At 40.3% G+C, this 11,800-nt stretch overlaps 1 protein-coding gene across 5 annotated transcripts; it reads left to right on the forward strand.

Annotated features, from left to right (window-relative positions):
* Positions 1 to 850: 850 nt before the first annotated feature.
* On the forward strand, positions 851 to 11,638 carry LOC124001809 (signal recognition particle 54 kDa protein). 5 transcript variants are annotated; one of them, XM_046308895.1, is made up of 17 exons: positions 851 to 1,046; positions 1,768 to 1,874; positions 1,964 to 2,061; positions 2,207 to 2,298; positions 2,412 to 2,496; positions 3,116 to 3,220; positions 3,333 to 3,399; positions 3,497 to 3,554; positions 3,683 to 3,833; positions 4,029 to 4,177; positions 4,304 to 4,404; positions 4,515 to 4,601; positions 4,749 to 4,822; positions 6,469 to 6,577; positions 10,266 to 10,436; positions 10,727 to 10,822; positions 11,088 to 11,638. In XM_046308895.1, the coding sequence occupies exons 3-17, from the start codon at positions 1,984 to 1,986 to the stop codon at positions 11,177 to 11,179; spliced, it is 1,515 nt and encodes a 504-aa protein (XP_046164851.1). In that variant the 5' UTR covers positions 851 to 1,046; positions 1,768 to 1,874; positions 1,964 to 1,983; the 3' UTR covers positions 11,180 to 11,638. The 5 variants fall into 5 exon arrangements, 4 of the variants coding, with proteins under 4 accessions (XP_046164851.1, XP_046164850.1, XP_046164853.1 ...); XM_046308894.1 differs by lacking the exon at positions 851 to 1,046 and adding an exon at positions 1,326 to 1,392; XR_006832860.1 differs by lacking the exon at positions 851 to 1,046 and having other exon boundaries at positions 1,399 to 1,874; positions 11,088 to 11,236; positions 11,379 to 11,638.
* Positions 11,639 to 11,800: the final 162 nt, after the last annotated feature.

The raw sequence follows: 11,800 nt of genomic DNA on the forward strand, positions 1-11,800 counted from the left end.
GTACCTTTCCCCCAAAGCTCTGTCTCAGCGCTCTACAGACAATTCCTTCAACCTCATTGCTTGGTTTTTGCTCTGACATGCACTGTCAACTGTGGGAACTTATATAGACAGGCATGTGCTTTTATTTATCACAGGTGGACTCCCATCAACCTGTAGCAACATCTCAAGGATGATCAATGGAAACAGGATGCACCTGAGCTCAATTGCGAGTCACAAAGGGTCTGAAGACTTATGTAAATAAGCTAATTCTGTTATTTATTTATTTGAAAGAAATGTGCTGTTGTATAGCTAATCTCATGCTATTCTAGGCTGAGATCATTTTGCATTTTTATAGCAAATTTCCTGTTATTCTTCACATTTGCCATGAGGCTGAGAGAACATTTAGCAGTTTTACAGCAAATTCCCTGTAATTCAGTTTTTTTTTTTGCCATGGCTTATGACCTGTTCATATGCTATCTGGGGAGGGGGACAACCTTGCGGGGCGTGTTGTGCACCAGTGATTGAGAACCCAAGGGATGACTAAATGCCCCCTTGGGTTCTCGAGAGCTAGACTCAATAATTTATCTAATGTTGGGGCTATAGGAGGACAGGCTCATTGTAACGGCTGGAATGAAATCAATGGAACGTTCCAAGCATATGGAAATCATGTTTGACTTCGTTCCATTTACCATGATTTTGCAAACCTGTCCTCAAGACCCCAAGGGATACACTTTTTGGTTTTTGCCCTAGCACTACACAGCTGACTCAAATAATAAACTAATCATCAGGCTTAGATAATTTTTATCAGCTGTATATTGTTAGGGGAAAAACTAAACACGCACCGCTTGGGGTCCCGAGTATCGACTTTGATAAATGCTGAATGCAATTCCATTCGTCCTTCAATATCGCCTCCAACCAGCCTTAAATACAATTTTTTTTGCATCCATTCAAACAACTTCGGCAGGTCCTTGGAATTAACTGTGGAGAGTAATTGTAGGATTTTATTTTTTTGCGTCTAAAAAGTTATTCAACAAATATTTTGCTACATACAATTGCTCATGACTGAGGTAAATAGTTGCTCAAGCTTACATTTTCGTAACGCATGTGTCAAATTCCAGATACATTTTTGAAGAGGTACAAGAATTTGCAAACTATTATTATTGGTGAAAATTGAGTGTGTTTCGTATATGTTATTTAGTTCATTTAACTTATTGTAGAAAATAGTATTTTTTTTTACAAAGGAAATGAACGCGTGTTGAATAAAACGATAGTTTACGCCACGTGGGGATTTTTAAAAACATTTGCACTACTTTCAAATCAAGGGGTCACAAAGAGGTAAACATGAACCCGGAAGTAGATTGGAACGGGGGTATTTTAGATTGTAGATGACGCTCATTTTTAGTGTTTTTTCGGGTTAGTTATCTCAAGCCAGTTAGTAAACCTGATGTAACGAGCTTATGTTTATAATAATTCTAATGTAGTAGTCAATTACTGTTTAAATGCTATATATAGAATTAAATTATAATGCTGTCGGGATCCACATGCTTGGCGAATCCCTGCCTCATCACCGCAGTTGTTGATGCGACCGTTTAGCTTGTTAACTCGCAATTTAGCTAGCTTTACAAGCGGTGTCAATGCTATCGCTCAATAAATGTCTAGTTGCAAGTGTTGTATTTTGGTAGTTAATTGTGTGACTTAAGATCCTGTCATACTGTCTTATCCATCTGTTTACTAATGCTAGCTAGGTAACGGAGTTGGCTTGTCACATTGTTTATGTTCTCTGCTCAGTTTAGGAAGTCAACCACGGACGTTTGGTCACAAGAGGCAGCGAAAGAAAGGTGTGGCGACAAGGGGGTTCCCCCTCAGTATTGAGGCCGTATTTCTCAACTGAATTTGTAAGGCCCTTTCACCGAAAACATTATTATCCATTGTAGTAGTTGGCAGTATGACAGAACAAGCTTGTTATTCCAAATACTTATTCCAGGTTCCACAAGAACTGCCAATATGGTGTTAGCCGACTTGGGAAGAAAAATAACCTCGGCGTTGCGATCACTGAGCAATGCCACCATCATCAATGAGGAGGTATATCATATCAGAAATCTTGTTTTTGGTTCAACTTTTGGCAACAACAAAAAAAACTTACTTTTTTAAAAGACAGATTTCACCCACGCCAGACTATGTATTTCCCATAGATTGTGTTATTATTATATTATTAATTGTTCTCTAGGTATTAAATGCAATGCTGAAAGAGGTATGTGCTGCCCTCCTAGAAGCTGATGTCAACATCAAATTGGTGAAGCAGCTCAGAGAAAATGTCAAGTGAGTAACAATATTCGGGCACACACTGTTATGTAGTAGATAAAGCTGAATTCTGTGTTTTTTAAAACATAGATTCAAAATGTTTCCAGCTAATGTACTTTTTCTGACCACAGGTCAGCCATTGACCTGGAGGAGATGGCCTCTGGGCTGAACAAGAGGCGAATGATCCAGCATTCTGTGTTCAAGGAGCTGGTCAAGGTCTGTCTGATTCTGACAATTATTAATTCAATGTTTGTCATTTAGTGTTGTGTGAAACTTAGAATAACTCTGTACATTATTGGTTCAATGATGGTCCAGTGTGAAGTAACTGAATAAGTTAAGGTTTGATAGAAAACTTGGGTAGATGTCTGACTACCGGCTGTTGGTGGGACTTCATGGATATTTCCATAGTGGTTGTTTTCAAGTCATGTGGTCTATTGCTATTCTGAGGTGTTTTGAATGAGTCAACTATAACATAACTAATCGGTTTTGTTTATTTACTGTACAGTCAAACCTGTCATTGCCTCCCTCAGCTTAATTCATCAAAGGACCCAAATAGCTGTATTTTAACATTTTGATCACTTAGCTATACATCCTTAGTTAGGGAAGGCCTACTCTTGGCTATAGATGCTTGCTATCAATTTATGTTTCATATGGGTCACAGATCAGATGGCTTGTTTACACTTTTATTTTTAAGAAGCTTATGTGGTTGGGTGAGACGCACCCCTACATTCTCACTTCACATCTTTGACAAAGATGCAATGCTTATGTGTTAGTCACATTTGACTGGATGGGAGTGTTTGTTTATTTGTCTAAGATTTTGCTCTTGTTGTCTCAGCTGGTGGATCCAGGTGTCAAGGCATGGACACCCACAAAGGGAAAGAACAATGTCCTCATGTTTGTGGGTCTTCAGGGCAGTGGGAAAACCACAACATGTTCCAAGGTGAGCCATTCCTGGATATCAGCCTAAAGATGAGGTAATTCAGTTGGCCATTTGTCCAAAATGTATTATACCTTTGCTCATTTCACTAATGTATTGAATACTGTTTCCACAGCTGGCGTACTACTACCAAAGAAAAGGGTGGAAAACCTGTTTGATATGCGCTGACACTTTTAGAGCTGGTGAAGTTTCATTATCTTACTCTATCTGTTTGATAGTCCATCTGGAAAGAAATGAGCAATAGCAACTAAGTCTATAGCCTTTTTTGTGTGTGCGCAGGTGCTTTTGATCAGTTGAAGCAAAATGCAACAAAAGCCAGGATTCCATTCTATGGAAGGTATGACATGCTTTGCATTTGGTTGCTTCTCTGCTAGGTGATCCATCTCAAGTAATTTTTTGTTGTTGTGATATTAGATTTTCATGGTAATGCTTGCATATACAGTACACTAACTTTGTTATATCCAGTTACACAGAGATGGACCCTGTCGTCATAGCTGCGGAAGGTGTGGAAAAGTTTAAGAATGAGAGCTTTGAAATAATTATTGTTGATACCAGTGGTCGACACAAGCAAGAAGATTCCCTTTTTGAGGAGATGTTACAGGTTTCCAATGCAGTGGTAGGTAACAATCGGATAACTATCCAGACCCCTTCAATATCATCAATATAGTAAACTAATGCTAAACTTAATCTCTAGGGACATTTATATTTCTCTGCCACCCTAAGATTTTGTATTGTCATTATAAAATGTAATGCTCCAAAGAAAATGTACTAATGCATGGTTTCACTCCAAGCATGCATCTCTCTCCTCCAGCAACCCGACAACATTGTGTACGTGATGGATGCCTCCATTGGTCAAGCTTGTGAAGCACAGGCTAAAGCCTTCAAAGACAAAGTAGAAGTTTCCTCAGTTATAGTGACAAAGCTAGATGGCCACGCCAAAGGTGGTGGTGCTCTCAGTGCGTACGTAAATAGTGATCTTTGCTCAAACAATTTATCCACGTTATGGTAAACTGAGTTTCCTTTACTACTGCAGAATGCATAAACTCAATGCTAAGCCGGACATTTCGTGCTCATGTTTCCTTTTAGAGTGGCTGCTACTAAGAGTCCCATCATTTTCATTGGTACTGGTGAACACATTGATGACTTGGAGCCATTTAAGACCCAACCCTTCATCAGCAAGCTACTGGGTAAGCTGTGAACCCTTTTGAATAAAGTGTAATCATAAGAGGTCACATGGCATGTCGTTTTTCTTAACCTGTTTTGTACAACTTCTTGAGTTGTGTATTTTTGTCCTCAGGCATGGGAGACATTGAAGGTTTGATCGACAAAGTCAACGAACTGAAGCTGGATGACAACGAGGAGTTGATTGACAAGTTGAAACATGGTGAGAATGAGATCATCACTGTAATACAGGCCCCATATAATAACCGACATTATGCTCTGCAGTCCATAACAGTTATACATTGTCATGTGGTATAGTTGTTGGGTCACATCGTTTATAAGCATCTTCTAATCATAATTTGTGCCACAGGTCAGTTCACTCTTAGAGACATGTACGAGCAGTTTCAGAACATCATGAAGATGGGACCGTTTGGCCAGATCATGGTAAATAAACGGCAACCTGAATCCCTATTTAAATAATGATCCGCGCTAAACTGTAAAGCTTATTTTTTATAGGGCTTCATGCAAAAGATAAAACCAGACTGTCAATGTTTCAGCGCGAAGGCCTTTCGAAACGGTCAACTGTATCCCTTGTTTTTCATTTGCCCTGATTATGGTAAATAATGGCTACTTAAATGTTTTGGTGCCTTCAGAAAGTATTGATACACCCTTGACTTATTCCACATTTTGCATTATAGCCTGATTTCAAAATGGATTCAACAGATTTTATTTAACCATCTACAAACGATACCCCATAATGACAGTGAACTTTGTTTGTTTTTTTTTGCGCTGAAATGTATTGAAAAGTGTAAGACCTTTCCACACCTGGATTGTGTAACATTTTCTCTATTCTTCAAGCTCTGTCAAATTGGTTGTTCCTCATTGCTAGACAACCATTTTCAGGTCTTGCCATAGCTTTTCAAGTAGATTTAAGTCAAAACTGTAACTTGGCCACTGAGGAACATTCATGGTTTTCTTGGTAGGCACCTTCAGTATAGCTTTGGCCTTTGGGTTTTAGGTTATTGTCCTGCTTTATGGTGAATTAATCTCCCAGTGTCTGGTGGAAAGCAGACTGAACCAGGTTATTCTCTAGGATTTTGCATGTGCTTAGCTCATCCCGTTTTATTTTTTTTATCCTGAAAATATTCCCAGTCGTAGCATAACCATTACATTATGCAGCCACCACTGCTTGAAAATATGGAGAGCGGTACTCTGCTGTATTGGATTTGCCTCAAACATAACACTAACTTTTTGTCAGGAATGTAATTGCTTAGTTATATTTTTTGCAGTTTTACTTTTGTGCCTTGTTGCAAACAGGATGCATGTTTTGGAATATTTTTGTTCTGTACATGCTGCTTTTCATTCTGTCAATTAGGTTGGTGTTGAGTAACTACAATGTTGATCCGTCCTCAGTTTTCTCCTATCACAGCCCATAAACTCCGTAACTGTTTAAAAGTCACCATTTGCCTCATGGTGAAATCCCTGAGCGGTTTCCTTCCTCTCTGGCAATTGAGTTAGAAGGACGCCTGAATCTTTGTAGTGACTGGGTGTATTGATGCACCATCCAAAGTGTAATAACTTCACCATTCTAAAAGAGATGTTCAATGTCTGCTTTTTTTTTTACCCATCTACCAATAGGTCCCCTTTGCGAGCCATTGGAAAACCTCCCTGGTCTTTGCTTGAATCTGTTTGAAATGCACTGCTCGACTGAGGGACCTCACAGATAATTGTATGTGTAGGGTACAGATATTCAGTAGTCATGTTAAACACTATTGCACACACTGAACCCATGCAACTTATTATGTGACTTAAGCAAATCTTTACTCGTATTATTTTGGCTTGCCCATAACAAAGGGGTTGAATACTTATTGACTCAATACATTTTATTATTTTCTTGTATTAATTTTTATAAAAAAGAATTCCACTTGACATTATTCACTGGCCTACGCACACTACCCCATAATCTACATTTAAAGATCAGGCTGTAACAACAATGTGGAAAAACTAAGTGTGTGTGAATACTTTCTGATGGCACTGTATATTATTCTAATCACATAAGATGCTAATCTTACTTCTGTTATTGTCACAAGGGTATGATCCCAGGTTTCGGAACGGACTTCATGAGCAAAGGTAACGAGCAGGAGTCCATGGCCAGGTTGAAGAAACTCATGACAATTATGGACAGCATGAATGACCAAGGTAAATACACTTAAGTGTACAAAACATTGGGAACCTGCTTTTTCCATGACAGGCTGACCTGGTGTATCCAGGTGAAAGTTATGATCCCTTTATAGTAGATCCACTTCAATCAGTTTAGATGAAGGGGAGGCTTTTTTATTAAGAACAAATTGAGACAATTGTAACATGGCTTGTGTGTGTGCCATTCAGAGGGTGAATAAGCAGGACAAAATATTTAAAGTGGCACTGACATCGTTTTTAACTACTTTGCAGATCTGAAACAATCCTCATATCTGTCAAATGTAAATTTACCAGTTTATACCTCAAAATTAACTTCAGAGGTTTTAAGAATAGGTTATATTTGACTACATTACTTACAAGGTATTGTTGACAGATGAATGCATGATTCATATAATTCACCAATACATTTCTTGGTATTGCATCAGGTTGTAAATCACAGTTGACGTGGTACATTGTTTGCTACTGCCACCCATTTGGGATGCACCATTTCAGTTTCAATGACAAAATATTTTGAAGAAGAACTGATGACTAAGGCTGGGAATGTCAATACAATCAAATTAGAAAGGTTAATGATCACAAGTCATAACGTGGCTAATAGGCTAGCACACACAAGTGACTCTAAATTAGTTGAGTCATTTAGTTTATTAAGTTACAGCCTGATGCGGTCACTTTGGTGAATTCCACTTCAATTGCCCTGCTTTCGTGTGTCCCATTTGCAGCGGCGGGAAAGTGTAAAGATGCATGCCACAGTCTTAGCTAGGCTGCTAGAATATTGTGGTCTGGCTTTGGTTTTTGAAGCTTGACATGAATAACCGAAAAACACAATGCAAAAAAGAAAGACCTATTACAGCAACAATTTATTTTGCTGCATTCTGAAAGCATTCAGGCCCATTTTTTTTCATTTATGTTACAGCCTTATTCTAAAATGGGTAACTTATTTCCCTTATCAATCCACACACTATACCCCATAATGACAAAGTAAAAACAGGTTTTTGTAAATGTTTTACAAATAAACATACTTTATTTACACAAGTATTCAGACCCTTTGCTATGATACTCTAAATTGAGCTCGGGTGCATCATGTTTCCATTGATCATCCTTGAGATGTTTCTACAACTTGATTGGAGTCCACCTGTGGTAAATTGATTGGACATGATTTGGAAAGGCACACCTGTCTATATAAGGTCCCACAGTTGACAGTGCATATCATTACAAAAAGCAAGCCATGAGGTCGACAGAATTGTCAGAGCTCCGAGGCCAGATTGTCTTCAGGGGCAGCTCTAGGGAAGGCTACCAAAAAAAATGTCTACAAGAGCACAGTGGCCTCCGTCATCCTTAAATGGAAGTTTGGCACCATCAAGACTCTTCCTACAGATGGCAATCAGGGGAGAAGGGCCTTGGTCAGGAAGGTCTTACTCACGTCGGCTACTGAGAGCGTGATCACAGTCGTCCGGAACAGCTGACGCTGTCATGCATGCCTCAGTGTTGCTTGCCTTGAAGCGAGCATAGAGTGATTCAGCTTGTCTGGTATGCTTGTCACTGGGCAGCTCGCGGCTGTGCTTCCATTTGTAGTCTTTAAGGTTTGCAAGCCCTGCCACATAAGACTAGCATCGGAGCCGGTGTAGTGTAATTCAATGTTAGCCATTGTATTGGCACTTTGCCTGTTTGATGTTTCGTCGGAGGGCATAGCAGGGCTTCTTATAAGCTTCCGGTTTAGAGTCCTGCACCGTGAAAGCGGCAGCTCTATAATCCATGGCTTCTGGTTGGCGTGTATGTACAGTCACTGTGGGGACGACATCCTCGATTCACTTATTGATGATGCCAATGGCTGATGTGGTGTACTCCTCAATGCCATCGGAGGAATCCCGGAACATATTCCGGTCTGTGATAGCAAAACAGTCCTGTAGCTTAGCATCTGTGTCATCTGACAACTTTTTATTTTTTGACTGCGTCACTGGTGCTTCCTGCTTTAGTTTTCGCTTTTAAACAGAAATCGGGAGGATAGAATTGTGGTCGGCTTTACCAAACGGAGGGCGAGTGAGCGCTTTGTACGCTTCTCTGCGTGGAGGACAGGTGTTCTAGTTTTAAAAAAGGTCAAACCGATTAAAGTTTCCCTGCATTAGTCTCTGGCCACTAGGAGCACCGCCTCTGGGTGAACTGTTTATTTCCTTTGTGCCAGCATCTGTCTGTGGTGGTAAATAAACAGCCACAAAGTATAGCTGCGAACTCTCTAGGCAATAGTGTGGTCTACAGTTTAAGATATTCTAATTCATGTGAGCGAAATCTTGAGACTTCCTTAGATTTCATGTACTAGCCGTTGACAAATATGCACAGACGCCCCCCACCTTACCAGCGTGTGCTGTTCTATCTAGCCAGTGCAGTGTTTTATCCCGCTAGCTGAATATCCATGTTATCACTCAGCCACGATTCCATGAAACATAAGATGTTAGTTTTTGATGTCCCTTTGGGTGAGATACGATCACGTATATCCTACCAATGATTGTATGTTGGAGTATTGTTGATAGTAACAGCACCTTTCCCACTCGCCTTCTGCGGATGCTTGAGGCCCTCTGCTCTGTGTCCTCTGTTCCTGCGTTGCTTTCTCTTGCCAATAACGGGGATGTTGGCCTTGTCGGGTGTTTGCAGTATATCCTGTGCGTCCTGCTTGTTGAAGAAAATATCTTAGTCTAATCCGAGGTGAGTGATCGCTGTCCTGGTATCCAGAAGCTTTTTTTCTCTTTTTTTTGCCGTAAGATATGGTGGCAGAAACGTTATGTACAAAATAAATGACAAATAACGCGAAAAACACACTTGCACAATTGGCTAGACGCCTGTAAAACTGCTGCCATTTCTTCCGACGCCAAGATTCTCTGGTCTGATTTAAACCAAGCGTCACGTTTGGAGGGAACATGGTACCATCCCTACGGTGAGCATGGTGGCAGCATCATGCTGTGGATTTTTTATTTTTCTTTCAGCAGCAGGGACTGGGAGACTTGACAGGATTGAGGGAAAGATTTAATGGGGTGAAGTACAGAGTGATCCTTGACCAAAACCAGCACAGGACCTCAAACTGGGGGCGGTGGTTCAACTTCTAACAGGACGTTGACCCTCCGCACACAGACAAAACACAGGAGTTTCTTCGGGACAAGTCCTTGAATGGCCCAGCCGGAGCCCGGACTTGAACCCAATCGAACATCTCTGGAGAGACCTGAAAATGGCTATGCAGGAAATGTCAGGAAATGCTACAACAATGTTAATTCTTCTTATATATGAACAAATTTGAATAAGATCTAATGTTGCTGAAATGGCGTTAGTTCCATTTGAATTTCCTTTCGAACGGGCCATGGCTGTAAGTGCCAGGCACACGGGTTTGTCAAGAACTGCAACGCTGCTGGGTTTTTCACGCTAAACCGTTTCTCATGTGTATCAAGAATGGTCCACCACCAAAAAGACATCCTGCCAACTTGATGCAACTGTGGGAATGATTGGAATCAACATGGGCCAGCATCCCTGTGGAACGCTTTTGACACCTTGAGTCCATACCCCGATGAATTCAGGCTGTTCTGAGGACAAATGAGGGTGCAACTCAGTAGTGTAGTTAACCCTCTCGTCAATAAACAGTAAATTACAAACAAAGGTTACACAAGAGGTGTAATTGTTTTCCTAACCATGGATTCTTTCTTTGCAGAACTTGACAACAAAGACGGTGCAAAGCTTTTCACCAAGCAGCCGAACCGAATTGCCCGAGTTGCGCGGGGTTCTGGGGTTGCCATCAGGGATGTCCAGGAGCTGCTCACCCAGTACACAAAATTCGCCCAGATGGTGAAGAAGATGGGTGGCATCAAGGGCTTGTTCAAAGGTATGCACTTCTTGGATGCATATTAATTAACATTACTAGTTGTCAAATCCTTGCTTCCTCCATTTTCCCCCTGCCCCTCTCAAAACACATTGGAAGAGGTCTGAGGGAAGGGCCTTGGCTCTTCTCAACTGCACTTTGTGAGAAGAGGAAACGAGAACAGACAAAGCAAGGATTTCATGGCTAGTCATGTTTTCAGACACAGCCCTGAAACTGAAGCACTGGCCCACTAACACAATTTTACTTTCTTCAAGTAGTAGGCGATGTCTCAATTTTTTAAAACATGTTTACAGGTGGTGACATGTCCAAGAATGTCAACCCCTCTCAGATGGCTAAGTTAAACCAACAGATGGCAAAGATGATGGACCCAAGGGTTCTCCACCATATGGGTAGGCATGACTTTCACTTCCATTTATATGTCATGTCACTTTTCCCAAACTATTCCTTAGTTAGTTTGTACTTAGATTAGTTCAATGATTTGAATATGGTCAGTCCAAATGTAATGACATGAATGTTATATAATGCATAGACTGCATGGTATCCCTGATCTACAAATCACCTTGCACCCCAAATAATAATTTGATTAAGATTAGCTATTCTCATCCTGGCCACCTTGCTGTCGAGTTTAACTGATTTATTTTCACTCATCTTCAGGTGGGATGGCTGGTCTCCAGTCCATGATGAGACAGTTCCAACAGGGTGCAGCTGGCAACATGAAGGGGATGATGGGATTCAACAACATGTGAACCACTGAGCCTTAACACAGCAAAATAAAAAGGTTGTCATTTGGATTCAGCAAGAAGGTGTGGCGACGCTTTAGCAAGAAGGAGAGCAGTGTTATTTTTGCCTCAGTAATATAATTAATGAACACGTTTGTGTATAAAATGATGCAGAAAGCATATTTACAGGTCAGGATAACTAAAACAAGTTCTCTGACTTTTACAGTAATTGTAAATGAGGCCCACAAGATACAGAAATTGTGGGGTCATATCCATTAGGAACCAAATGGAAGAAATTGGCATGAAACCGGGAGGCACCACCTGGACTTGTCCAATAAGATACGCATTTATTTTGTTGCAATATTTTTTTTATGTTTTGTGCCATAAACACAACCCTTATTTGGAGAGCTGGTGAATGGGTATGCTGATATTAGTTTGTGAAAATTATTTTTGAAAATGTTATAATAAAATTTGTCTTGCAATGTTTTTAAAAGCCAGTCTCCTTTTCTCTCATATTTGCCCTATCAATTAAACTCTTTGCATGACTATTAAAATGTGTTCTTGTTGGGTCACTGCATTTCAAGGATATTGAGCAGAAAGGCTAAATTTTACATTTGACATTACTGATTGATATGTTTATCCCAGCAA

This window comes from Oncorhynchus gorbuscha, linkage group LG17 (genome assembly GCF_021184085.1).
Source record: "Oncorhynchus gorbuscha isolate QuinsamMale2020 ecotype Even-year linkage group LG17, OgorEven_v1.0, whole genome shotgun sequence".
NCBI lineage: Eukaryota > Metazoa > Chordata > Actinopteri > Salmoniformes > Salmonidae > Oncorhynchus > Oncorhynchus gorbuscha.

Excerpts from the sequence above, each read along its gene's own strand:
- LOC124001809 (XM_046308895.1), top strand. The coding sequence starts at position 1,984 with ATGGTGTTAGCCGACTTGGGAAGAAAAATAACCTCGGCGTTGCGATCA. Across the intron at positions 2,497-3,115 it reads TGTTCAAGGAGCTGGTCAAG|CTGGTGGATCCAGGTGTCAA; the intron begins GTCTGTCTGATT and ends TTGTTGTCTCAG. Across the intron at positions 4,602-4,748 it reads GATTGACAAGTTGAAACATG|GTCAGTTCACTCTTAGAGAC; the intron begins GTGAGAATGAGA and ends TTTGTGCCACAG.